Source organism: Nematostella vectensis, chromosome 4 (assembly GCF_932526225.1).
Source record: "Nematostella vectensis chromosome 4, jaNemVect1.1, whole genome shotgun sequence".
In the NCBI taxonomy this organism is placed as follows: domain Eukaryota; kingdom Metazoa; phylum Cnidaria; class Anthozoa; order Actiniaria; family Edwardsiidae; genus Nematostella; species Nematostella vectensis.
Window position 1 is genome coordinate 3,462,827 of NC_064037.1, and position 27,882 is coordinate 3,490,708.

The 27,882-nt window shown below is 39.1% G+C and overlaps 3 protein-coding genes across 5 annotated transcripts; 2 read left to right on the forward strand and 1 right to left on the reverse strand.

Annotated features, from left to right (window-relative positions):
* The first annotated feature begins 110 nt into the window (after positions 1-110).
* On the forward strand, positions 111-5,599 carry LOC5507544 (syntaxin-7). 2 transcript variants are annotated; one of them, XM_048727021.1, is made up of 11 exons: positions 111-281; positions 839-1,002; positions 1,129-1,200; positions 1,391-1,457; positions 1,680-1,776; positions 2,077-2,154; positions 2,284-2,399; positions 2,713-2,797; positions 2,880-2,952; positions 4,158-4,240; positions 4,522-5,599. In XM_048727021.1, exons 2-11 carry the CDS (start codon positions 852-854, stop codon positions 4,612-4,614), a joined length of 915 nt encoding a protein of 304 aa, XP_048582978.1. In that variant the 5' UTR covers positions 111-281; positions 839-851; the 3' UTR covers positions 4,615-5,599. The 2 variants fall into 2 exon arrangements, with proteins under 2 accessions (XP_048582978.1, XP_048582979.1); XM_048727022.1 differs by having other exon boundaries at positions 112-281; positions 874-1,002.
* On the reverse strand, positions 5,336-15,601 carry LOC5507545 (neurexin-3). The gene is made up of 8 exons (XM_001628122.3): positions 14,544-15,601; positions 13,906-14,129; positions 11,755-11,976; positions 11,180-11,374; positions 10,855-10,972; positions 10,195-10,367; positions 7,852-8,068; positions 5,336-7,363 (listed from the first exon to the last, which is right to left on the reverse strand). The coding sequence occupies exons 1-8, from the start codon at positions 15,080-15,082 to the stop codon at positions 7,228-7,230; spliced, it is 1,824 nt and encodes a 607-aa protein (XP_001628172.2). The 5' UTR covers positions 15,083-15,601; the 3' UTR covers positions 5,336-7,227.
* A 2,821-nt stretch (positions 15,602-18,422) lies between these two features.
* Positions 18,423-27,796, forward strand: LOC5507550 (acid-sensing ion channel 3). Of its 2 annotated transcripts, none has more exons than XM_048726268.1 (8): positions 18,423-18,517; positions 22,069-22,644; positions 22,814-23,065; positions 23,729-23,882; positions 24,008-24,070; positions 25,303-25,504; positions 25,736-25,827; positions 26,851-27,796. In XM_048726268.1, the coding sequence occupies exons 2-8, from the start codon at positions 22,096-22,098 to the stop codon at positions 27,003-27,005; spliced, it is 1,467 nt and encodes a 488-aa protein (XP_048582225.1). In that variant the 5' UTR covers positions 18,423-18,517; positions 22,069-22,095; the 3' UTR covers positions 27,006-27,796. The 2 variants fall into 2 exon arrangements, with proteins under 2 accessions (XP_048582225.1, XP_048582224.1); XM_048726267.1 differs by lacking the exon at positions 18,423-18,517 and adding an exon at positions 20,686-21,005.
* Positions 27,797-27,882: the final 86 nt, after the last annotated feature.

Consider the following 27,882-nt stretch of genomic DNA (forward strand, 5'->3'; position numbering starts at 1 on the left):
CTTGTTTTTTTTTTTTAACATTTTAATTTCTTTTTTTATTTGACGCTCCATGCTCTCTTTATATTTTTTCCGGAGTTGAAAGTGCAACGGGTTGCCTGTGGTTTTTAACTATTCCCAGACTTCTGGGAGTGTGCAAAAAAAGCCAAAGCCAAAACGGAAAATTTTGAGAACTACAAAGAGAAAGTACTCGATTTTATGCCCAATCAATCATGGTTTGCTTTGATTATTGAGTACTTTGTCTCAATTACGAGCCCAAGAGGTTGATGGCCCACTGATCAATGGTAAGATTAACAAATTCCAGCATACACATTCCCCAATCTCCTTCAAGACCTCATATCACACGAAACGATAGCGACATAGCAATAACTAACAGTTAAGTCAATTTCAATTGAGTTTACTAACAACTCCATTGATCTAATGGCAATTTGCTCATTTTTTTTTTTGATAAGTTACTTTCTGTATTGGGTTTCCTAACGTTAGATAAGTGTTTAGAGTATCTTTATCCTCAGTCGTTCTTTTGTACTGTATGCTCGAATCTCACGTGACAACTTGCAGCCAAGTGGGGTATGACATCATATTTGTCTATAGCCACTAGGGAACAGGGCTATACTTTAATATATTATTAGGAAATTACCAGTAGGAGCATGGCTCTGTCACCACAATTTTTTAATGGTTTTGTATTGTGCCCTCCCCCCCCCCCCCCTCCCTCATATTTTGAGGCCTGAAACAGCTCTGGGGGAAGAGGGGGAAGAAAGGGGGGCTCCGTATTGTTGGATGGAGATGCAAGGGATTCTTTGATGCTTGTTTCTGGATACACTTTCTGGTAACTTCATTTCAGTATTTCCTTGTTGATGATATCTTATCTATCATCAGCAAGCCTAACCATGTCACGTGGTGAATTCGGTCGGGGTGATGGCAGAGACTATGGTGCGTTCGGAGATGGTAGGAGCGACCTACATGGACAAGGGCAAAGCAGCCATAGAGCAGGATACCAGAGAGAAGGTACAATTGCATGTCCCTTGGTAACCACAATGTCTTGTGAAAACCAACTTTGATTGCTCCTAGAGGAAATAACTTTAAAGTCTCTAATTTGTTACTCAAACAATTTCCTTTATTTCTTTGTTTCAGGCAATGCTAGAGAGGAGTTCCAAAATCTAAGTGATTCTGTTAGTAGCAGTATATTCCAGATTAATAATAACAGTAAGTTATGTCTTTTTATATTTTTCTTTTACCCTTTTAAATTCACAGTAATGATGATTCCAGTTACAAGAGCTTGGTAACAAATGACCAGTTACCAACTCTCTGCTATGAAAGACACACTCTAGTGAACATGATCTTATTAATTTGCATGCTCACAGTATATACAGCTGATTTTCTCTCTCTGTTGTAGCATCTGCTTTGGAAAGGATACTCAGGCAAATCACTTCAGGAAAGGATAAAGTTTCTGCTGAAAAAATGTAAGATTCTAATTAGATTTGCCTTTTCCCAGGTTGTTTTTAATCTACAGCTGTTCTTCAACTCCAATTCATCTGCATCTACATCTTAAAGTAGATAATTGACATAAGAGATGGAGATAAATTTGTAATGGAGAGCAACAACTAACTAATGGAAAATATAACTTGTGGTGTTAAAACACTACCTACCCTAGATAATTAAAAACTCTTTTTTCTCTATTATAGACACCGTATCCAGCAAGGCACCAACAAGCTTGCCAGTGAAACCACTCACTTGCTCAAACAGATGAGTACCATGTGTGGTGGAACTTCCCCTTCTAGTGTGAGTGATAATTATGATAAGGAATGCTGTTAATGACTGTCATTATTTATGATGGTAATGGTTATAATGATGTTGAAGATAATAATTGTCATGATAAAGTGGTGATGATGATGTTGATGATTGTGGAGTTGAAGATGGTGGTGGTGATGATGGTGTTTATGATGGCAATGATGATAGTGATGGATGATGATAATGATGGGTGATGGCGTTGGTGGTGTTGATAATGGCAATATTTGATGTTGTTGATGTGATGGTGAGATTGCTGATTGGTGATCAATGTTATCCATTTCCCAACCGTAGCGACAACAAAGAATTCAACATGAAAGGCTAAAAGAGGAGTTCAGAGACTCGATATCAAGATATTACTCTGTCCAGAATGTGAGTATACATTTGAATTATATCCATGAAACTCTGCTGAGAAGAATCCTATCTACTAAATCCTATATATATATATTTTTTAATGAGAACCAAATAATTATAGTGTTTATTATAAAATGCTCATTTTAGAAAGTCGCTGAGCAAGAGAAATTAATTGTTCGCTCAACAAGGGAACCTGGTTACTCACAGTTGGATGATGATTTTGGCACTGAAAAGTCGAGCTTGATTGAAGAGGATAGTAGTAGGTAAGTGCATGTTTGAGTTGGATGATGATTTTGGCACTGAAAAGTCGAGCTTGATTGAACAGGATAGTAGGAGGTAAGTGCATGTTTGAGTTGGATGATGATTTTGGCACTGAAAAGTCGAGCTTGATTGAAGAGGATAGTAGGAGGTAAGTGCATGTTTGAGCAATAATTGCTCTGAGTTTTGTTGAAAAAGGATGGGGAATATTCTAAAAAACCTATCTTACTTTAGGTTATTATAACTTATGTGTGGCTAAATATCTTTTGAACCCCAGCAGTTGACAGTTTGTGCAATGTGATTTGGTGCACTTTGTAGGGCCAGTCAAGAACAACTCTCAGAGCAAATAACAATAGATGAGGGACTTATTTACGAAAGAGAAGAAAGAATTCGAGAGATCGAGGTACGGTATTTATAACAAGTCATTTTTAGTTCAATTAGAACACTATTATAAGATGTAATGTCCAACTTTTTTGCATTTAAAGGGTGATATTCTGGATATAAATGAGATATTCCGTGACCTGGCCACCATGGTGTATGAGCAAGGAGAAACAATTGGTAACAGTAACTATTAATTAGAGCTAAATCACAATATTGGGAACTTATGATGACGTGTATGTCATATTTGGTAACTACCCTATATGTATTGTTTGATTGTAAAACACTACTGTGTTTTTTTATCAACCTGACATGCCTGTGAATGTTTTTGATGATAAGGTAGCCTCGAATTGGTTGAGGTAGCTCTGATTGGTCTGCATTTGAACCTTCAAATTTATTTGTTTAAGTCTTTAAGTCTTTCATAACTATAACGTCCTGAGACACCTGTAAAATATAGGCCAACTTAAAAACGTCAGAAATGCAAACTAAACATCACCAGACCCGGATACTCATGGATTCATCCAAGGCAGAGACAAGCTTCAAAAGCACATCTAAGCTATGTAATAGAATTGACTCCATTTCAAAATATTAACCTTGATTTCGGACCAATTCGTAAACAAATGCTTAAACTCAGAAACATTCCGGATTCCGAACTACAAATAAAGACAAGTAAACACAGATCATGTCATAAATAGATACCTTTATTCAGGTCCCATTTTAAAGCCATCAGCCACAATAATCGATGCTAAAACCTCTATTAGAAGGGAGTCTTCATGTTTCGGCTAAATTGCATGGCTGCACTGCATCATGGGAGTCTTGGAAACACCTTCACAGAGAGGCAGCCCCCCCTATAATCATAACAGTTTTTTTATAAGTCTGTTTGCTCCAAAGCCAAAAAAAAAAAAATTTCAAGGTCCAAGGAACCCAGAATAAGCCTGAAAACAATTTTTGAATAATGTTGGGTAGCAAAGGTGTACCACATTGGAGAGTATGAGGCCATTCACTAGAAAATTCCTTTCCCACTCGGTGAAACCCGAACAAGAAATTATCTCATTGAATCAACTTCAGTGTGCAAACATCCATAAGCACAGCATTAATTATGCCCAAATAGACTTCATGATGTCCTAAGGCACTCTCCAGATGTCAAAAAGCTGAAATTTTTAAGCAAATTACAAGAAAAACTGTTGTAAGCAACAGGATGTAGCAATGCCATTGCTAGATTGAAAAGACACCGCAGTGCATTATTGGAAACTTCAAGTCATACCGTCTTGGGTCAGTGGTAGTTTAGCTTAACTGGTAGTGTTGGACTTGAAATAGGGGGGGAGGTTTCTGATTTCAGTCTGTTTTTCTTAAAAAAAAATTTCTTTTAAAACTTTTTGTTGCAGACTCTATTGAGGGTAATATTGAACAAGCCTACAATAACGTGGGAAGCGCTAATATCCAGCTACAAAAAGCCAGCAAACTGCAGGTTAGTACTCAGATATTAGCATACAGTAATAAGGGGGGATATTTTTCTGGGGGGAGTTGACGTAAAACCTTTTTTATTTATGCAGCAGTTGTTGTGTTGATTAGTGGACCAGAACCACAAAGTACACAAAAAATGTGATGCCATTTTTATCTTTACCATTCCAAGGGAATTGAATTACTAAGAGGCCCGTCCCTGCATTTTTCTCTGGACACGCCACTGCTGATTGCCCTCCAAAAGAAAAAAATAAACTTATTACTTTTTGTCTGTTTGATTTTTTTTAGAAAGCTGCACGCAAGAAGATGTGCCTATTACTTTTGGTTCTTGTGATCATAGGTGGCATAATTGCATTGATTGTTGTACTGACAAAAAAGTAGATAGGCACAAAGCACACACTTCAATATAATCTGCACTAGCCATGCTACATATGAACCCCGCCACACTTTACAGGGACGGATCTAGGGGTGGGCCGAGCTTACCCCCCTTTTTTCAGATATTTGGCTTAGAAATGTAAGCAAATCCATGGAAGAACAATGAATCTCCCCGCTTCATGAAACCTTTGCTTCTGTTCTTTTTTTTTTTTTTAACTCCTGGACCCGCCCCTGCTTTATACTTCCTTCTCCCACTCCTAACCCCTAATGTAGCTGAAAGTTACTAACAGTCTGTAAGAACAGACTGTGAAATTTGCACTTGATCCTCTGAGCTAAAATAATTATAACGATGATATGATAGGAGGAAAATCCATGCTTATACTATGATAATATGTGTGATATAGAAGCATGCAACCCTCAGAATGTGTAACTCTTGCATCATGATATTTTCATTATTCAAGCATCATAGATAAAATAGAATATTCAAATGCCAAATAAATACATACCTAGTAGATAAGGGCTTAGCCAGTCCCGAAAAAATAGGGTCACAAGGAAGTTAATTGTGGTTCATTATGATTCCTTTCCCATCTTTTTCCCGAGAATGGGTGGTTTCCTCATGGAGAGGATCCCCCTAGCTAGGCAACCACGCTAGGCGAAAATGGGTATCTACTGATAGATCTTGTATCAGATAATTATTGCATTCTGAAACACATGCGTCAAATTCAGGTTAGTTTAGACATTCTGTTTATTTCCAGAAATAATTATTCTTTACATTACATTATCATTTATAAAAGTATTTCAAAAGCTATATAGATAGAATTAGTCTCGTTACACCTCTTATAGTGCTACTTATCAATTGGAAGCAGTAAAAGTTTTTTTAATTATACAATGATTTGTTGGATTTGTTACAATTGTCGTAATCCAAGATCTTTGGAATTCATGCGTATCTAAGGGAATAAAACATAGTATTGTCGTACCCAAACGGGCAAAACACTGTGTTCCATCTATTTACAAAATAAGGGCGTAGCAGACTCTGGAGGGAGGGGGATGATGGTGTTTGTGTTTGGTGGTGCTCCTTTCCTTTTTGGACTAAAATTTAGAAGAAATTTAAGTGAGCTAATTCCAGATATTTTCCTCCTGCTATTTGCTTATGTGTTCCCTCACGCCTTCGTGAAATAACCCTGGATCCAACTGTTTATCATTAATTTTTTTCAAGAAATGGGGGTAGCAAATCCATTTTGCAGAGTAATTTGCTATGTTTAAAGAAACGAGCCCTTCTTATTTGACCATGAATCCTGTTGCAAGAGAAATAAAACGCTTTAAGTAGCGTTAGCAAAAAAAAGGCTAGAACTCTCCCAAAAGGACAATGAAATAATCATACTATCTAGTTCTGCGATTTTACATTCTCACATCTGCCCTGTCAGAAGATACGCCTCCCCTCCTACCAAAGAATCAATACGATTCGCTCAAAACGATTTTTTCTGCTTCTTGTTTGTCGTAAAATATCGGACCATTATATCGCTTTATCACAACTCTGATTCAAGTATAATATAAAACCAATTTCAAATTATGCCTATTTACTCATTTTTGTTCGTGTGTCAATGTATAGGTTATAACGCTCTTAGGCATGGTTTTACTTTATTTCGACCTGTATGACGACAGTGGCATATCCCAGAGTAGAAATCAACACAAGGTTGAAAAGGTATGTTAAAAGCCAACGAAGGGCTAACGCTCGAAACGTCAGCGCAACTACTCTGTTTAACAGAGGCGTTTAACATACCTTTTCAACCTTGTGTTGATTTATACCTTTTTACACCTGCCTACGCAGACCATCTAGTTTTTCTACAGCTTGCCTGTAGTCCTTCTAGTTATTCCATTATGCAGAAAAAGACCTTCCGGTAGACCATCTAGTTTTTCTACAGCTTGCCTGTAGTCTTTCTAGTTATATCAGGCATATCCCAGAGTGTTTGATAAGTCATCACCAGTCTCCAAAAGCCCCAAAGTAACATGGCGCGAAACATGGGCATATGCAAGTCAGTCAGTAAGAAAATACTGTTTTTTTCGATCGAGTGGGAGGGGCTTGCGTCCTCTTTGCCCAACCCTAGCTCCGCCCTTAAGTAACCCCAGCAACGGCCCTGAATTAACCCTAGCAACGGCCCTAAAATCCCCCTAGCTATGGTCGTAAAATCACCCTAGCTACGGCCCTGAAGTCACCTTAGCTACGGCCCGCTGGTAAATCTATCTACGGCCCTGAAGTAACCTTAGCTACGTCCCTGAAGTAACCATAGCTGCAGCCCTGAAGTAACCCTAGCAACGGTCCTGAAGTAACCCTAGCAACGGCCCTAAAATCACCCTAGCTACGGCCCTGAAGTCACCCTAGCTACGGCCCTGAGGTAACCCTAGTTACGGCCCTGATGTAACCCTAGGCTACGGCCCTGAAGTAACCATAGCTACGGCCCTGATGTAACTCTAGTTACGGCCCTGAAGTAACCCGAGTTACGGTCCTGATGTAACCCTAGACTACGGCCCTGAAGTCTCTACTGACGTCTTGACGTTAGCGGCAATCATCTGTCCTTCAACTCATTAGAACCCATCTTTGTGACCCATCTATGCTCCAATTCACGCCATTGTTTCGCCTTTCGGTGGCTTATTCGGAGAGACGTAGAAGGCGGGCTGTTCGTATCCTCTTGCTGGGTGGATTTCAGCCTCGCTGTCTGTAGGCTCTCCCTTATTTGGCTTGAACGAACCACTATACCTAGAGAATAATGTACTGTTATTAGAGTATTTATGTAAATCCGCTAAAAAGATTACACAAAAAGCCTCCCTTAAAAATTCAGGCCCCCTTTCTGAATGATGAAACAGGGGCGGTTTTATAGCTTTTCGCTATATGGAAGGTTTGGCTTAGTGACAAAGGGGGGAGGGGTCATTTTGTTTTTGTTACATATACGGCTTTCTGTCAGCCCAAAGGGGGTTTAGACCCCCTAAACCCTCCCCCTTGATCCGCTACTGGGAAAAAGAAAATTAATGAGATGTTTAGTATATAGCATTGAAGAATAAGAAGGTTCTCATATCTTAAGTTTATCTCATCCTTATCGAAATATGACGCAAAACAATCATAAATTTATAATTTTCACAACGAAAAACACATAGAACCCAGATTAAAACCTCACGAAGTTTAACCCATTTCCCTGAAGAGCCCACCATAAAAGGGTACCAGGTGACGCGTCGTGTCAGCAGGCTCACCTATTGTTCCAGCGGTATAGCAGGAATACCGTAATGCCCACGGCTATGACGGCAGCAATGACGATGATAACGATGATCAGGGGGGACACGCTATGATCAGGGGGGGCATCCCGCCTCGACATGACCACGCCCTCAGAGGGTGTGGGGTATGTTAATCGCCTCACGGGTCGCGTCGCGGGACGTTCGGTGTCTGAGATGACGTTATCCGTAAATGAACCTTTTGTTAAATAAATGGAAATGTTCAGTATTCATATAGCGTGCATGCGACTGACATTACTCGTCACTATAGACCACTATAGGGACTGCATGCTGTACGCAATTTACAAACGTGATATGAGTGACCGTCAGTGGGTAAGTGCTGCCAATATAGCCAGGCTATAAATGCATGACTACACCTGAACAAGTGCGTTTTGTTCGTTCGTTCGTTTGTTTGTTTGTTTGTTGCACCCAAAAACTAAAAACTGGTGAGCCTGTGCTCGGTACTCAATTTTATTCCTTTAGAATTCTTCATTGCTCTCGAAAGTTCATTTATCTTGTTATGAAAATTATAAAAAGTCGACAAATAAAATATTGTATTGTATAGCATATCGTAGTAAACGTTATATCTGTACCCAAAAAAGGGGTGAGCAAAGGAGAACAAGGGTGAGCAAGGAATATGGATTTGTTACTGGTAAACAGTGGAGAAAAAAAACTCATTCGAGGACATGGCCGAGAACCGAACCTCGTCCAGATGCGGTAAAATGAGAAAAAATAGACCATACTTCCAGACATGCGCTGAAACACCGTATGGCAGCATAAAGCTTTACGGCTAAGCTGGAGATTTCGGCCCCAGCACCGCTATCTAGCGAACTGTACAACACAAAGGAACCTGAGGTACCCGCGCATTAATGGGGAGGCAATAACCAGGATCCCAGCCCTGTCTTAGTCGGTTACGCCACGCACAGCTCGCTGAGATGTATACTGAAAAATATCGGGGTCTTTTTCACGCTTGCGTCTCTTGGGAATAGGTGTGTTGCTATAGTAATAGAGTGATGTCGTCATTATGTTCAGCGCGCTACGACCTAGGTTTGAATTGCTGTATTGCTGCCTTTGTACTTCATTGTCCAATCACGCACGTGCATATGACATTTTCTGTGCCCAAAACAAGCAAGCTACATTGAAATGCACGCAATCTGATGTTTTGTGTTTAAGGTTATTTTTTAGAAAATACTGTGATTAAACCTCTCGTAAAGGGACTCTCCTCGAATTTGTTGGGAGCATTTAACGAGATTCTAGAGTTCATATTTTCCTTTGCACAGGAATCGGGTTTGGGGGTCTCAAACCTTAATGAAGTGTCCAAAAATTATAAATCCAGGATTTGAAGTCTCACACGCTGTAACGACGCACTTGGCTAAAAATCTTACAAAGGATTTTCATCGTAGTATTTGCTAATAAATAGTGTTACAGACAGCTTCGTTATGTTTAGTTGCTATTATTGTTTACAGTGAAGATACTTGCTCAACCTTGCTCCTGGGAGCAAGAGTAAAAAAACGCAACCCCGTTCCTATTTAGCCTCCTCCGCAGGCGTCTCGAGTGTTAGTGTTTTTTAATTTTCAAATATTTTATAAATTGGGGTTCCTGTGGCGAGTTCCCTCTTTCAACTAACCCAGGTCCCCACTTTACTTTTCCTTGAAAACGCCATAGGAAGCCCGAGATCAAATAAAAAGGCCTTTTTCCGCTCGAGACGCCTGCAGAGGGGTCTAGTTCCTATTCTAGGCATGGTGTAGTTGCTTATGTTGCTATTGTGGACCAGGATTATCCCGGGTGGGGTGGAATCCGATAAAAACAGACGGGTTGATCGTCGGCAAAATCGATTTTAACCCTAGGGGATGGCACTTTGGACGTGGTCAACAGAAATTCTTACCCCTACAAATTGGGTGTGGACGAAGGAAATTTTTAACCCCAAGAGATGGCAGAATCGGAAAAAAAGTAATAGCAATTGGTTGAATTTTACACCCTAAGAGATAACAGAATCGAAAAAAAAAAACGCTTAACAGCCCCTTAGGAATAGCAGTTGGTCGAGAGAGATATTAAAATCGGAAAAATCCTTCAACACCCCCTGAGGGATGTCATATGGTCGAAATAAATTTTGTACCCTAAAAAATGTTGAAATTTCTGGAGAGTCCCCCCCCCCTCGGAGGATTATACACTTATCCATCAGTGCTATGCTGATAATATCTAGCAAGATCCGCAAGACTTATGCTCTTAGGTCATGAGTGCAAATCGGGCTTATGGAGAAGCGGTTACATGCTTTTTTGCTCGTAAGGACCGAGCTTATAAAAAAGACCGGAAAAGGTGATTTACCTTCGGGGGAGCAGTCCGGTAGCAAACACTCAGTGGGTCGGTCTTTACGACAACCATCATCATCCTCGTCATCACCGCCTCCAGGCTCACACCCTGAACCGACGGTCGTCTCCTTCCAGGGGAGAAGTACACGGTACAATCTGCCGTCAGGGACCCTGCCATGTGCTTTAAACCTGGGAAAAGGTGTCTTTAGATGCAGATGGCACATAAGGGATGGGGGGAGGCTTAATCACCCCAACCTCTCCCCTTGACCAAATTTAGACTGTCCTTAGACCTCACCCCCTGCCCGCATGCACCCTGTACAGAAGAGAGCCAAACCCCGTCCAAAAAGCGACAGCATTGCTGACAAAACAGCCATCATTATTACCCAGTAAGGCTGCCTCAGTAAGGCTGCCGCTTGTTTAGAGGTGCTGTGATTTAAGGGTTTAGAGATTGCAGTTTGTCAAATCACGCATTGTTTTCAGTTCAGCCCTTCCCCTACTTTTCAAAATACTCTAAGGCCCAGGGAATATAAAGTGGGATAAAAGTGCATTTTACTTGTTATTGCAATTTGCATATTGGCTTATTTAAAGCGAGGGAAGCGTTGTGTTCACAATAGAATAATGATATACAGACATAATTATATAAAATGATATTATCGCAGGAAAAGAAGATCTTTACCTTTCGTCGTCTGTTTGTCTGAGAATTTTGTCGAGAACATTAATTTCTTCAAATACGAACTGTTGCAGAAAACCGCTAAAGTTCCTTTTGCTGAGCGAGAGTGGTGAAACGATATTTCCTGTGTGTGCAAACAAAACAGGCATTATTTATCTGTCTTCTCTGTAGCCTTGACCTCCAGTTTCGACACCTGAACCAACCGCCGCGTATTACAGCGTCATACTGCTCTCGATTTGAGGCCGGTGCCAAGGCTCGACCCTGGGCCCACCGCACTTACGTGTTACCATCCGGCCCACGCCCGGCCCGTTACCCGCGGGATTGCACCTACCTGGGCCACCCCCAAAGTAAGCCACTCTGCTGTCGCCCTTGAGGTCGAGAGAGGACAAGCTGCCCGGTGTTTCTGCTTGCATCTGGACCCAGCCATAGTTGATGTCTAATATAACCTTGCGCTGGCGTCGAGTCACTTGGACCCAGTAATACGCGGACATATTGAGCGTCACGTTACTTTGCAAGATGAGGCTACCTGGGAAACCATATATGGGTATGAGCTATGCACATCTAAAGGGGCTCCACCAAGAATTGCGCTTCTCGTTGCGCATATAAAGCTTTATGTTTTGTGTGTGTTGCACAAGGAAATTATTAATGATAACTGCTTAGAAGTGAAAAAAAAAACAGCTTAGAACTATCTCTCCCGACTTGAAGGTCTACGAAATTGAAAAAAAAAAACGCGAATACCACTTAAACATCTTGGGGACTGGCTTCAGAAAAACAAGTGCTTTTGAAAGAACAGTTGACATTCGAATTTTTGGACGCAAATTGACCCCTAATAAGAATGTAGAAATATCTTATAAAAAGAGTAAATCAAGAAAAAAATGGGCTTTTGTTTTAAAACAAAGGTCTCACCTCCACCAAGGTTGACACTCAATCGTATCGCAGCGTTCACGAGCTCGATGAGAAAATGATCGGCTTCCCTGTCGCCCATGTACAGTACGATCCCGTTAGGGTTCTTGGCCACCATTCGGAATGAGAGCTGGTTGACTTTCATGGACCAATCAGCGTAAGGATTGGTTTGGTTAGGGGTGTACGTGATGTAAGTAGACCCGTTTATGAACACCATTGACGACTCTGGAAAAAAAAAAACATGTAATGTTTAGATACACTTTGCTGTAAAAAAAAATGATAGGAAACAATTAATGTATACGAATAGAAAATAGATTACTGTAAGACGTCTTAGGACCTGAGCAAAGAACAAAAGAACGCAACCATTGAAAATAAAATCGGGATTCTTTGGATATGGTTCTACGTGGTTTTGATGATATTTGCTCTTATGTTTCCATTTTCTTTGCTCAATTTATGCCAATGTCAGTTTATTGGTTGGGTCAGGAAGTAGTAATGTTTTACGTGAATGGAAAAAAAACATTTTCTTCCCTCCCACGTCCCATTCATTTGAGATAACAAAATTAATTCAATGCACGCAACTTCAATAGATAAAGGTGACGTAAATTGCGGAGTCACACTCAAAGAATAAAGGATTAATTAAGTTATACGGAGGCGTAAAGTATCTCCTTGATGTATTGTCATCTACCATTCATCAACGGTTGCCGTACACCACACATACGCACGCTAATGGTACGTCATAAAAAAACGCCTCTAAGCGCTTTTGCGACATAGTGGTTATGAGGTGTCCAATTCCCCATATTCCAAATGTCACAGGCCTTGCCAGGGATTTTTGCCGGGGTATACTTATTCACAAAATATTTTTGCGTACTCTAGTCCATGATTGTCACAAGCTTCATTCGAGAAACTAACGACACTCGCAGGATCTGAAAACTAACGTACTTGTAGCACGGGCAAACCAGACGAAATGTTCGTGTATCGAATATTATCGGTAATTTGTTCACCGAATATATCTGTAATAAAGCCAATTTCTTGAAGTTGTTGTCATAGATTGATCTGTTTCCCTGGTTCCGTTTTAGCCGTGATTCATAACAGTTTAGGTGATTCTCCACCCATTCGATCCACGAACATTTCGTCTGGTTCGCCCGTGCCTGTGGCCACACCGTCGTCTTTTTGGTTGCTGTGTTGATAAACTAGGTGTTCTTCATGCAAAATGGTCTTCGTTCCAATAAATTCGCATCGAAATTGAACTTCAAATTGACATGCTTCCTTATTATGTATGCAGCTGGCAGGGAAAACTGCGCACGGAACAAGATTATCTAGTCCTCTTCGTTTGTCCAACGTGCAAAACCTTTTATAACAATTTTCATTAATCCCTCAAGTCTTCAAACTCTTAATGTATTTTTAAATGCTATACGTAATTTGTAATTAATATTTCTAATTTTTAAAATGGGATCTTTTCTGACGCGCTTATGGGAGTAGTTAATAATAATGGAGCACACTGTCAACTATTGGTAACCCTTTCATGCAAAATGCAAAACGTTTCATTTTTAATCCTTTCATTTTTGATCGTAAATGGCTAAATAGGGGATAAACCGGCTATTCGGTGCGAATAACCATGAGAAAAAAAAACTAGCAAATTTCCTCACTCCTTTACCAACAAAAGAGAAACTTCCAAACTTACTTAACCCGGCTTCAACTTCCTAAAAAAAATCAAACTACGATCTAGGAAAGACAAGAATGATTACAGGAAATGTTGTGTGCGTTCTAGAGCTCAGGAGTAAATGCGATGGCCCATGAAGAGAATGTTTCTCATACAAAGATTTACAAGATAGTAGTTTTACATCCATATTTAACCAAAAGGTAGCTTTTAGGAAATCATATTCACAAGGCATGATGTCTTTTTACCCTAAAGTACATGTGCATGAACCATGACTCCTCGCTTGCTCGAACAAGGCTTTGTTATGCTGTAACTATGCTTTCAAGCGTCAAATTCAAAAACTAGTTGAGTGTTTATTTTCCTATGTTATGAAAAGCAAGGCAACATCGATAACATCACCAAATCAGGAACAGCATAGAAGAGACGAGACGATAGCCGCGGAAATGTAGTGAAAAACAGCGATGGCGAAAGAAAAGGTGCGTTTGCACGGTACTCACCCTGGTCACAGTACTTCCCTTCGTACCCAGTCCCCTCACAGTCGCATTCAAACGTCTTGATGTGATCAATGCACTTGCCGTCGTTTCGGCAGCGTGAGGATTGGGTACGGCTTATACACGCGTTCTCGCATCCATGCTTTACCAAGACTTTCTCTTTGAGTTTGGCTCGAAAGGCCTTCTCTATGCCCTTCTGGTACATCAAGTTCCCGATGCAACCATAAAATCTAGGGGGAAAAGCGCAAATTTTAACGCTTTAAGTGTCAAATTAACACAGCGATCACGATCGCAGCGGTTAAGATTTGCTAATTTAATTGGTCTGTCTTTGATTCACCATTAAACTTTTATAGTGCATATAATCACCGAGTAAGAAAGCAAATAATAATTCATGAATGGTTAGCAAAATATACCATTAAGCAATTCCGTTATACGCAACGGAGAAAAGAGCAACTATGGTTTCAATTAGAAAATGTTCAATTTCAAATAAATTCTAGCAACCTGACTGATAGTTTTCGTGGCTTACTCATTAAATTTGAACTACATAAGAAAACTGGCGACTTTTGGCATCATTGTGTCTGGCCCAGTTTCAAACATTCAACTTTCTAAAAAAGAAGATGAAGAAAATGTTTCAAAAGGATCACCTGAAATAGTTGAATTGAAGACTAGGGAATTTCCATTCCTTGCTTGGTATAGGTATGCCTCCTAAATACATCAGATGCCACCGCTTTCCTCTTTCCTTTGCGATCTCTTTTTCAATTATGTCTGGTTTACACTCTGTAGACGCTGACAGAATTTTGTCTACCGTCAGAGTAACTTCATTTAAACCGAGAAAAACAGCGACTTCGTGCCACTGATTGTCGTAGAAATTGCCAGGTATATCAAGTTGTGTAACATAGCTCAAACAAAATGTCAAATAAAACTGTAACGCTATGCCTCCATCAAGTGTGATAAACAAGTAGTGGTTTCCTTTCTTTACTTCCCCGTAAAGTAGAGCTCCTTTTGATGTGTTTGTACGAAACATAAATGAGAACGTCCCCTCCGTGGTGAAGTTCCATGGAGCTTCGTACTGAGAGTAAGGCAGTGCTTTGTTAGAACTATCGAATCGTAAACTTGCTGGAACGGCTTGCGCCACAAACACCAAGCAGGCAAGTACCAGACCACATAAGAGAGCAACCTTCATGACTGAGAACGTGGCTCGAAATGCCAGTAGCTTTGCACTTTATGGACCCTCCGCCATTGAGATGTCGCTTGCTGGATTTCTGGTCAGTCAATGAGACCTGAGTGCTGCAGTTGTACGTTTTCTATGCTCAAATCAGGGCGGGAATAGAATGATATGAGTGTATAGCGGTTTTCTGCTATAAGAATCGCTCCCATTGGCTAGCTGGTGCTGTGTTTGGTAAACCAGAGATAGTATCTCAGCTGTGTGATACTCGTGGAGGTAAAAAAGAAGCGGCGAATGCTGCAGAATTTGTGAAGAAATGAGTTGCTCGGATACTTTGTAACACACACTCCACCTGCCTTTTCTTGTATAACAAACAGCCAGAGCAAGAACTTGACAGAAACCCTGCGTGAATTCATTCCAAGTTTCTCCAAGAAATCATCACCTTTAATTACAAACCATTAGGATTCCCCAACCATTAGAACGATAGTCTGCATTTTGTGTGTACTATTTGAGGCATTTTAAGCAAATATAACTGTCGTTTCGCCATTATAATGATGTGCAATTATAATCATAGCTCGAGGAAGAATTACTGAACACATTATCAAACCATCCAATAAACGCCGTTTTATTAACATGCTGGCAAATCTGAATCTTCCATTTAATACTTTGCTCTTTTAGAGAAATGTTGTTAATTGGTGTTTTACGTACTTGATCCTTTTGTGTTGTATAAAACATGTTTTATATTTCAACAAATCTAACCATAAGCCATCGTGCAACCCACCCCTCCCAAAATTCACACTCAAAAATACAATTTTCTCTCGTTTGAGCTTAAGATCATTTAAGGAACCTTGGAAAGCAATACGAAATATAGCAACGGTCCATTTACTGTTATTAGAACTAAAGAAAATGCTAGTTTATTCAAGGTCTAGTATCACGTTTTAAATTATTTCTCAATTTCGACAAGTTGTGCCCATTTCGAGGTAAGCTCACTTTTACACATTTTTTCAGATAACTGCCTAGTCAGATCATAGTGTCATGGCGAAACCGCAAATAAGATAATCCAAAAAAATTGTTAGTTACAATGTGGAAAATGTTTCGCTTCTTTTCTCGTCTATTCTTGAATAAAACTATCAATATATGTGCGTCGTTCTCTCGGCGTTAATCTCAACAAATATCCCATGTGGCTTGATCGAATGTGTATTTGCGTCGTCCCCTTTCTTCAATGGAGGAATGAAGACATTCACGGAACAGCATAGTAACTAAAAGATGCTTCTTTTCATTAGATTTTAAAGGTAACATTAAACACATATTTGGAATAAAAAGTTATCAACGATTGTGCTGCTGTGGATCTCTAAATCATTCAAACAGTTTATCAAAACAAAAGCAACTTTCGTGATAGCTATCATAATTACGATAGCATGATGTTCGTAATAGTATTACGAGAAATTATTCTGTCACGTTTTTAATGCCGCAGAACGAAGCTTTTGAAATATTTTTTTCATTTCTGGAATCGTCCAGTCAGGTTTCGGGTATAGATTGTTGTTCTCACTCAAATTCTTAAAAAAAAAGACACTGGCTAGGTCAATGTTAAAATATCCAGACAACATTTACGAATACACAAATTTGCTATCTGATGATTTTTTTCTTTAATGATTTGTTGAAAGATTTCTAACAAATCAAATTGCTAAATTTTCTACTGGGATTTTTTTTATCGACCTTTACAATTGTTTTACGCGCGCTTTTTTCCCGCCATTTTCACTGGCCGGCGCGCGAACAAAGATGAATGAAATTTGCGGCAACACATAGAACGATTCAAGCATAGATAAAAGCTTGGCAGTCATTCATTTGTCATCCTTTATAAATTAATTTATTGTCATCATAGTATTTAACACGTACCAGGTTATTGTTCTGGTAAACTACATCCAGCTACAACTGTACAACATTCATTACAAACAATGTCCTTTTTCCACACGCACGAAAGCACTTTCTTTTCCCAAAATAAACCTTTAAACAAATATAAAAAGTAGTTATTAGTCGTGGCATACTCACGCATCACAACCCATAAGTAAAGATAAGCTTCACGAAGCTAAAAAATATGAGTGTGAATGCAGTGGAGAAGCAATGTTAGTGATGATGATGATACCACCAGATATCAGGGGCCTGGCGGCTTTTTTTACGCGATAGAAGAGAAAGAACATTGGTGACAGAAATGAGAGCCTGCCATTTCAACTTTGTGGTCAATTACTAATGTAAAACATTACCCATTTTGTAATAGAGCTTTGAACTAAAAAGTAAGACGTATGTGAGCCTTGAATGCACAAAATTTCATCGCCAGCAATTTGCTGTGTGCCTGTAGCTCTTTGCTGTTGAACATGATTCTCGCCCTTTACAGGTGGTGCCTGTTAAAGTTGACACATAAGGAATTCGTTTTTCAAACATTAACAATAAACAAACCACAAGCTGTTAATGAATTTTTGTGTTTTTTGATGAATAAAATGTTACAGCCAGCTACGCAAAATATCTTAAAACGTATAAAGTAACTTTCCTTTTTGTCAAGCCTCAGGGGCCAATCATACCCAAACAAACATCCACATAGAGGGACAAACAAAGGATTTTTCGAGGCGGTGGTTCCTGTCTCCTGATTTGAAAGTGATTGCAGTATGTGTTGTAATACTTTTTGTACTTGCGGAATTTTATAGCCGCCCGTGTTCCCATTGCATTTTTGCATTGCGAGTGCTCGCCGTTGGAATGAGGATGCTCGTTTGTTCGCTTTTTTAAAGTTTAAATTAAAAATTAGAATTAAAATGTAAGCCGACAATAGAACCATACCTTAACAAAAAAATTGGCAGAGGAACCAGACAAGAAACAGATCTTATAAAGAGAAAAAAGTAATTGGCTAGCTGTTCACTGTTAAAAAAATCTTGTCTCTCGTATAAGAGAACGAGATGTTGAATTGCTTGCCAAGAACCGTTGTGGTGACCCCCCTGGGCCGTGTTGGCTGGAGCTTTTGTCGTGTTTTGTGGCCGTTAGAGGCGTTTTTTCTTACGAGCAGCGACACCAAAAAGGCATGTTTTTGAACAATAACATGACACATACTTAATGTATAAACGTGACACTATGCTTTGAGATTACAATTACAGAACACTTGAAACTCCATTCTCTTATTTTCGAATGCAATTCTTGCTGAGTGTTTATCAGCGCTACTATAAAAGAACAAAAAAGTAAACTAATTCCCTACACCTGTGGCTTCTACCCCTAGAAAAGGGTTTGAAAATGTGTGCGTTACCCATGAGCCACTGCGGTCTACGACATATCGATTACAGCCTTATTTAAAATATAAATACTACTTTGTTAAAATATCTAATCAAATATGCTTTCACCCTGATCCAAACATTGATTTTTGTCTCTTTCTTGGTTCAAGCTCTCTAACTTCATTATAGTAGCGACGTTAAGGTAGGTATATTGATACTGAAACATTATTGTTAGCTCGATTAATTTTGAAATATTGTAGGACTCATCGAATTATCGGCGATGAACCGAAAGATCACTCGTCTGCCTCCAAAATCCCGACGATTTACGTACGCTAAACACTTTGGGGATAAAAAAGATGATTTCAAACGCTATAAAGGAGAATAACTACCAACATTAAATATATTTTTAGAGCCTCTAATGAGGTGAACTTTAAAAGTGCACTAGCATACAAACATTGGCACCAGTCGGGCCAAGACGGGACGCTAGCACAGTCTATTACCCGTGCAGGTTCGGCAACCATGGACAGCTGGTTCGTCCTTATTAGGACTCGTCAGCATGGCATAGCCGGTTTGCCTCAGTTAAACTTAATCTGAAATAAACTGCAAGGGCGACTTGCTCTAGACCTCGCACTAGCCGTCTGCACCTATCTTGTTTTGGGAGATATATCTACAAAAAAACTGGATCGTACCTACTTGACTTTGATTTTAAAATGAAGATTTCGAAAGATTGTTTGCCTTTTTGGTCCTTTTTAGAACAATAATATATTCAAAAAGTGTACTTTTTGGCTTCTTTATAGCTCATAATCTATTTTTTTAGAATAACAGCAAACGAAAAAGTACATTATTATTATAATTCGATGCCAAATTCTTTGCCAAATATTCAAGTATTGAAACAATGAATTTATTTCTTTAATTAAAAATGAGCTGAGCTTTCTATTATTTTAATTTGACAAAGCTAAGGTGGTTTTGGCAGAAAATATTCAAAGACAATACAAAAAACAGTGCCGACGGAGCAATGAGAAAAATTCTTAGAATTGCCTTTTTGTACTCGCCAGAAAACGTAAGTTGAATTTGAGAAATAATGAGAGAAAACAATAGACATGAAACCCAAGAGTAGGCTGTCGTATATATTGAAATGTAAGTTTTAACTATTATGAAACTGTTCAGTTTCAGTCGACGCTCGGTCGGTCCAGAATGAAAACAGCGAAAAACAAATCAATGGTATACCATTTGTACATTTTTAGATTGAACATTGTTAGGTATTAGCTGTGTTAAGATAGACCTGCACAGCAAGGCTTTAGAGACGGTGATCTCAAATACATCTTGCTACACTTCTTCTTTTAAACCTCTCCTACATCTTTTTACCTATTATCTGATTATTTGATAACATATTGAGCATATCGAGTCTAAGCAGGATAATTTTCAACTAATGACTAAATCCTATGCTTTAATTTATACGAATGTATTCATATAGGAATAGCGCCCATATCAGCAAGCGGTACTGTAATCCAAGCTAGTTCCGCGGTCTGTTTGATGGTGGGAAAACTGGAGAATAAAAACGGGAGCTACATTAATGGAGCGAGACTCCCTCGGTTTCTGCTTATTTTGATAAATCTTTATAGAACTAGCTCTTTTGTTTCGTCTCCCGGTGATGGCGTCAAATAGGTGTAATAATGTTAAAGTGATTTTAATGCACGTGAGCTGTGCTAGCTGTGATTACGTAAGGATTTTTATTAATGTCAAACATCTCGTTTTCCGTTGGCTTTCATGAGTCAAAGTAAAGAAGAATGTTCCCGGCCACCATTCAAGGTTTGCTGTTTGTTGAGGCCCTAAAAAGGACAACTGCTGTCTATATAATTGAAGGTTGGAGAAAGGAATCCGTGAAGGTTTTTTTATATTTGAGATCCTTTTCCCAAGCGCACGATGAAGACACTAAGAGAATACATTTTTTGGTTTCAAGAAGGCTTTAGTTAAAATATTATTGACCGCATAAAGCTGATTGATATTTAGTATTTATTTAAACATAAACCAGTCCTTGAGCTCTGCGACATTTTATAAAGTCTTAAAAACCAAAAGTTAAGGTTGATGCTGAAAACCAAGAGAATTCTTGATATGCAATGTCATAGAGAGAAAAAAATAAGATTTAATGTGCTTTCGCGCAGAAAAAATGTGATTGCTGTTGCATAACAACTCTTTACGATATTATTTGTACAATGAGATGGAAAACAAATTGCTTTTTCTCTAAAGCATTGTTCATCCTGAATTACCAATTGCGACCTCCTTTATTTAGTCGTGTTAACACCTTTTTGTCAACTTCAATAACGTAAATCCTTTAATTGCAATGTTATTACCTCTCAGAGACCTTTGGAAAGTAGCTGCTCTACCTTTTCGACATCCAAACCACCTCATCACTCCAAACTTTGTCATTTTTCTGACTTGCTACTGAAAAAAACTCCAGTGATTTTGGAAAAGTTTATACAAAGAAGATTGAGCGGTTTCACGGTCTAAGATCCAGCAGAGATTTGTACAATCTTTTGTTATGATTAATAGGTACTGGTTATTACAAGTTCTTTTCATGCGCATCCAGAACAGCTGGACTTCTTTGCCACACGTAAGCTACTACAGTACTATCAAAACCACTTCATTTTGATATGAGACGACCTATCGAAGATAATGTGAATCAAGTAGAAGTAAGTTTTAAAGATTATTTTTATGAGCTCGGAAAATACAAAGAGCAAACCAAGAAAAGTCGTTCTCTAAATCTTTCGTGGCATGTGATAGCGAGTTACTCAAAACTGTTTACCTGATTACTACAAGAAGACTAGCCTTACACAGGCCCTGAAAACTCCTAGGTATCTTATAGAAATATATTTGGATGAATACAAACACTTCGTCGATCAAAGGCAAGTTTACATTTTATTTGGTTTGATCAATATTTTGATTTACATTCTAGCTCTCAGCACCTTTCGATTTCTGCTTCGATGATAGATTGAAGATGATCCTCTATGGGAACCCTTTCGAGGGGACCCAAAAGAGTTTAGAACAGAAAATACACTGTTTTAAGACCCATATAGTGAAATGAAAATAAACTGAAAAACATTTTCAAAAACATGAGAGGAAACGCGGCATGTGTGCATCGTTATTACGAAGAGGCATGGTCTCTATAGGGAAGCACAGTGGAGTCTTTTGTCCTTACCCAAAACAGAGATTTGCTATTATATACCGAAACAGCAAGAGGTGGCCTTAAAAAGGGTAACTTCGATCTAAGGGACGTCAGGTCACGTTTATTGGTCATCATTTACAGCTACGTCAGTCACTTTATTCGAATGGTTTTTAATGAAAAATTACATTTTTGTAATTTTTTGTTGTTTTCGAAAACTAAAATATTCTAACCGAGACTAATCATTCTAACGGCTGTTTTATCGTTATAGGCAAATGTCCACAACAAAGATAATCATGTTGTGATGCCATAGCAAATAAATCTTATTTTGTGAATAATATGTTAGTGCTAACTCGTTTGGTCATCATCGACAACGAGCGTTTATCCAACATTTTTAACCGTGATTATTTGGATCTAGAGTCTCTGCTAACCACAGAAGTCAGAATGTCAAACGAAAAGTTTAAAAAAACATTTATCTAGTTCTCCATCAATTAATCTCTTTGATGGAAAAACATTTCGTGCGGTATGCAAAAATATGATGGGTTACTATTTTTCTAAGAAACAGAAGTTATTTTTTATCATCTTTATTCCAGGTTGAAAAAGAGTCTCGAGAACCAAACATGAAGAAAGACGCATTTGAAACTTCAAATCAGACCAATTTTTCTGTGTTTGATGAAAACGAAGATATTAGGCAAAAGAGAAAGAAGTTGATATCTGAGTTTAGCGGATACACAACTCTGCATGGCCTCCACTTCCTAATAGACTCAGGGTCCCTTTTCCGCAAGGTCTTTTGGATGATTTTACTCCTAGTAATGTTCACGTGCTTTTTTATCCAATTGGTGGAGAGTTATAAAAGGTTGAAGGAGTACGGGAGCAACTTAAGCAAGGGCGTCGAGAGTCCAGAAGAAGTCACATTTCCTGCTATCACAATTTGTAATCAGAATATGATGCGAAAAAGCTTAGTGATGGGAACAGACGCACAGAAATACCTAGACGGTCAAGACATTATGAAAATAAAACTTGGAGCGGCACAATTCTCGAATGAAAGCTTTGAAGTGGATAAAATGGTGCGAGAGAAGGGACATTTGTTTGAAAGCATGTTGTTTGAATGCTCCTTCGCTGGAGCTACATGCACTCCAGAAAACTTCACAACTTTGTTGTCGTTTACGGTAAGAGAAACCTTCTATTGAAAAAAAATATGAAAGGAACACAGTTATCATTTTTAAAAAGAAATGGAAAGTTCTAAATTTTGGCAGCGGGAAACTTATGCTGGATGGGCTAAAAACACGTACAACTGATGCCGCAGCCCCTGTAAATAAGTCTATACTTTCTCCCCAGCGCGGCTTGTGTTACACGTTTAACTCAGGCACAAATAACACGCCCGTGTTCACCGCAAGAGCTGCAGACATACGTATGGCCTTTTCCGCGATGCTTTTTTCCCAACCCGAGGAGTATTACGGTCCGTTTAGTCATAGAGCAACCGGATTCAAGATTGCAATCCATGACCAGAACGAAACACCGGATATAGACTTGGATTCATACGATTTATCCCCTGGCTTCGCCACCAATATCCGCCTTATAAGAGAAAAGGTAAAGTGTTCACGTTCTCCACCAATAACCGCCTAAAAGGTAAAGTGTTCACGTTCTCCACCAATAACCGCCTAAAAGGTAAAGTGTTCACGTTCTCCACCAATAACCGCCTAAAAGGTAAAGTGTTCACGTTCTCCACCAATAACCGCCTAAAAGGTAAAGTGTTCACGTTCTCCACCAATAACCGCCTTATAAGAGAAGAGGTAAAGTGTTCAAGTTCTCCACCAATAACCGCCTTATAAGAGAAAAGGTAAAGTGTTCACGTTCTCCACCAATAACCGCCTTATAAGAGAAAAGGTAAAGTGTTCACGTTCTCCACCAATAACCGCCTTATAAGAGAAAAGGTAAAGTGTTCAACTTCTCCACCAATATCCGCCTTATAAGAGAAGGGGTAAAGTGTTCACGTTCTCCACCAATATCCGCCTTATAAGAGAAGAGGTAAAGTGTTCAAGTTCTCCACCAATAACCGCCTTATAAGAGAAAAGGTAAAGTGTTCACGTTCTCCACCAATAACCGCCTTATAAGAGAAGGGAGTATTTTTTATCAATTCAAGCTTCAACTGATGATTTCTTATAAAATATCATTTCTCTTCTAAAGTGCTTTTCCACTTTTTCTGGTATGTTGCTACAGGTCTATTTGTTTGTTGTTGTTGAATATTTTTAGGCGAAATATCTTCCTGCTCCATATTCCTCGAACTGCTCTTCAAAAAGAGGAATCGACGGTGGCACGTACTCCGAGACTGGATGCCTTACACGATGCTACAATAACCTGATGACGTCACAATGTCAATGTAAAATCCTGGGGCACGAGTCAGACTGTAAGTCACCGACACTTGATGAGTGGATCATGCATATTAGTTTATGTTAACTTATTTATTATTTCAATTATTTGAATTAAGACCCAATACAGAAACAATACAATACAATACTCTGTTATTCACAGATAAGAATATCACAGGATTTTGCTCCACTTATCAGCTAAAAGCGTGTGTATACGAAGCCTGGAGTAAGTATCTTTCTCGGGAATGTTTCCCAATTGTCCCAAGCGACGTTTTTAGAGCGACGCGCACAACCATGGACACAAATAAGCATGCGATTATCACGGTTATTATTGACACGCATTTTATAACAAGGATTCCCAATCCATCGTGCTATGATGTGCACTTTATAACAAGGATTCCCAATCCATCGTGCTATGATGTGCACTTTATAACAAGGATTCCCAATCCATCGTGCTATGATGTGCACTTTATGACAAGGATTCCCAACCCACCGTGCTATGATGTACACTTTATAACAAAGAATCCCAATCCATCGTGCTATGATGTGCACTTTATAACAAGGATTCCCAATCCATCGTGCTATGATGTACACTTTATAACAAGGGATTGTCGTTAACCTTCCCCACCCACATTTATTGTTCAAGAATATTTCTTAATATAAATCTCTCGTATGTATATATGTTACTGCTCGTATGTTTATATGAAACCTCAAACAAAGAAAATAAAAAGTGTGTTGTTGTTGTAATATATTTCAAAAACTATAGATGCAGGTTATTAGCATATTAGATATTTACATGTCTATGTTCTTATCTAGTAAATCCGTTACTTCAAAATTGTGATTGCCAAACACCGTGCCGCGTTTAACAAAATGTATAAATAGATACACAAATTTATTGCAATATCTTTTTCATGTATCTAGTATTTTTACCGACCTCACAACTGCGAGTGCTCAAAACCGTGTCTTGTAATACAGTACTTACCCGCTTATAAGAACCTAGGTTTTTCCAGGTTCTTATTTTACGAATTTTAAAGAAAAGTTAATATACTAATGCATAGTAGAAGTGCGATATCTAGATTGATGAAATGTCAATACCGGCTTGGTTTTCGTACAAAATGTGGTCAAGACCCCTTAAAATATATTTAAACTGTTTTTATATTTTTATAGAATACATGCTTTAATTTACTGTTCGTGAATCATGATTTTTATCATTGCTGGAAGATCTTAAAGGTTCTTTTTTTAAAAATAAAAACCTGTTTTAAATTTTTAGGCTAACATGTTCTTAAATTCTAGGTTCTTATAAGCGGGTAAGTAGTACTATATCTTTTTCATGTATCTAGTGTCTTTACGACCTCAACATTGCGAGTGCTCAAAACCGTGCCGTGTTTAACAAAATTTGATTAAAGGTATAAATACATATCAGAAGAGTTCATTGTAATATCTATTTCATTTATCTAGTGGTTTTACGTCCTCAAAATTGCGATTGTCCAAAGCCGTGCACCTCTCTAAAGTACAAAGCACAGATCTCGACGTCTTACTTCCCATCGGAGTCTCTGTGGGAATCACTCATCCCTTTGCTCGGCCAGTCTTCGCTACCATTCGTGAACCTCACTGGAAGAACGCTTGAACAAGCCACGGCTGAGGCACAAGTGAATGTTAGGTACGAAAGGCAGCTGACACTGACATAGACGAACGCGGGCGGGCGGAACCACGGTCAGTTGGCAATGATACGGACATGATACAGACATGAGAAGCGTAGAAACTCTGCTCCCCCTTAGTCAACATAGCTTTAAACGAAGAATATATGCATATGTCTGTGCATACCTCACCACCCTCTCTCTCTCAGCAAATTCTGTCTATGCTTAACTAATACCTGATGATTTGATTCCAGGAAAAGCGTTTGCATGGTGAATGTGTTTTTTGAGACCCTCGTGACCGACATTTTGGAGGAGAAGCCGTCGTACGACTTAACCATGTTTGGAGGTACGGATAACTGTAATATGACCAATTTATGGAGGTACGGATAACTGCAATATAACCATGTTTGGAGGTACGGATAACTGTAATATGGCCAATTTATGGAGGTACGGATGACTGCAATATGACCATGTTTGGAGGTAAGGATAACTGTAATATGACCATGTTTGGAGGTACGAATAACTGTCATGTGACCATGTTTGGAGGTACGGATAACTGTAATATGACCAATTTATGGAGGTACGGATGTCATGTGACCATGTTTGGAGGTACGGATAACTGTCGTGTGACCATATTTGGAGGTACGGATAACTGTCATTGTGACCATGTTTGGAGGTACGGATAACTGTCATGTGACCATGTTTGGAGGTACGGATAACTGTAATATGACCAATTTATGGAGGTACGGATAACTGGAAAATGACCATGTTTGGAGGTACGGATAACTGTCATGTGACCATGTTTGGAGTTACGGATAACCGTAATATGACCATGTTTGGAGGTACGGATAACTGTAATATGACCATTTTTGGAGGTACGGATAACTGCAATATGACCATGTTTGGAGGTACGGATAACTGTAATATGACCATGTTTGGAGGTACGGATACCTGTAATATTGCCATGTTTGGAGGTACGAATAACTGTCATGTGACCATGTTTGGAGGTACGGATAACTGCAATATGACCATGTTTTGAGGTAAGGATAACTGTAATATGACCATGTTTGGAGGTACGAATAACTGTCATGTGACCATGTTTTGGAGGTGGAAAATGCATCCAAGTACTTAGTGAGTAATAACAAACAAAATATTAAATGCGACTTTTTTTAAATTGCGAATTTTTGTAAAGTGTCATTAAAAGTTTGAGCTTTTCGTCCCTGAGGCCATACATAGCAAGAGGATTGTAAAAAATGTGTCTTTTACCTCTCTCTTGAATTGCGCATTTTCCAGGGTTTTCCGTCATGTCTTGGAGGTACGGATTACTGTAATATGGCATAATTTGAATATCAATTTTTGTAATGTACAGCCGATCTTGGCGGAACGATGGGTTTATTTCTGGGCTGCAGTATACTCACAATCTGCGAATTCATCGATCTCGTAATCATACTCGTCGCTAACGGGTGGCGCAAAGGGAAAGCTAGAGTTATAGACGTCAAGGAGAAACCTGAAGCGAGACCCTGATGCAACCCATCTCATGTGTGTCAGTAATACAGTGAGGGCAAAACATATGGCGTGACATACCTAAGGCGTTACAGGCGTGACTTGTTGAAGGCGTGACATCAGAGGCGTGACAAGGCTAAGGCAAAACGCAAGGTGTGGCAAACTGAAGGCGTGACATTCTGAAGGCGTGACATAACTAATGTGGAGCGCAAGGTGTGACATACCCAAGGTGTGACATAACCAGAGCGTGACATACTGGATGTGTCACACAAATAAAGCGTGACATGTTTAAGGCGTGACATAACCAAAGCGTGACATGTTGAAGGCGTGACACATCAAAAGCATGATAAAACTAGAAGGCGTAACACACCGGGGGTGGTATATCCAAGGCGTGCGAGATAGCGAGGGCTCAACTGTGACGTGACACTATGAAGGCGCTACTGTGAAGTTGGATACCAAAGGCGAACACGTATATTAAATTATTCCATAGGCATGACATTGAAACATAGTCAATAAGTACTATTAATTTCATGTGTATTTGTTTTCTCATTAATGCTATGTTGTTCATAAGTAGGAAAAGTGAATATTAGAAATAAAAAATAAAACACATTCCAGGAATGCACACTATCCGAAAAATAACCTCCTATGCCTTTGCCGTGGAAACACGGACGTCAAATGCCACATTCATTCTCTATTCTGTAGTCCCTGCGTAACAGTTATTGGAGACCATAAACAAGAGTGTTGAGAAGACATTACAAAAATAGATGCAATGCAATGCAACTCTAGAATATACAAACATGTCCATGTATTAATTAGAAGAAAACCAGAAAAGAATAAGAAAAAACTACGTGGTATGCAAAACTGGTAAGGTCAAGTGAAAGGCGAATGCAATTATCTA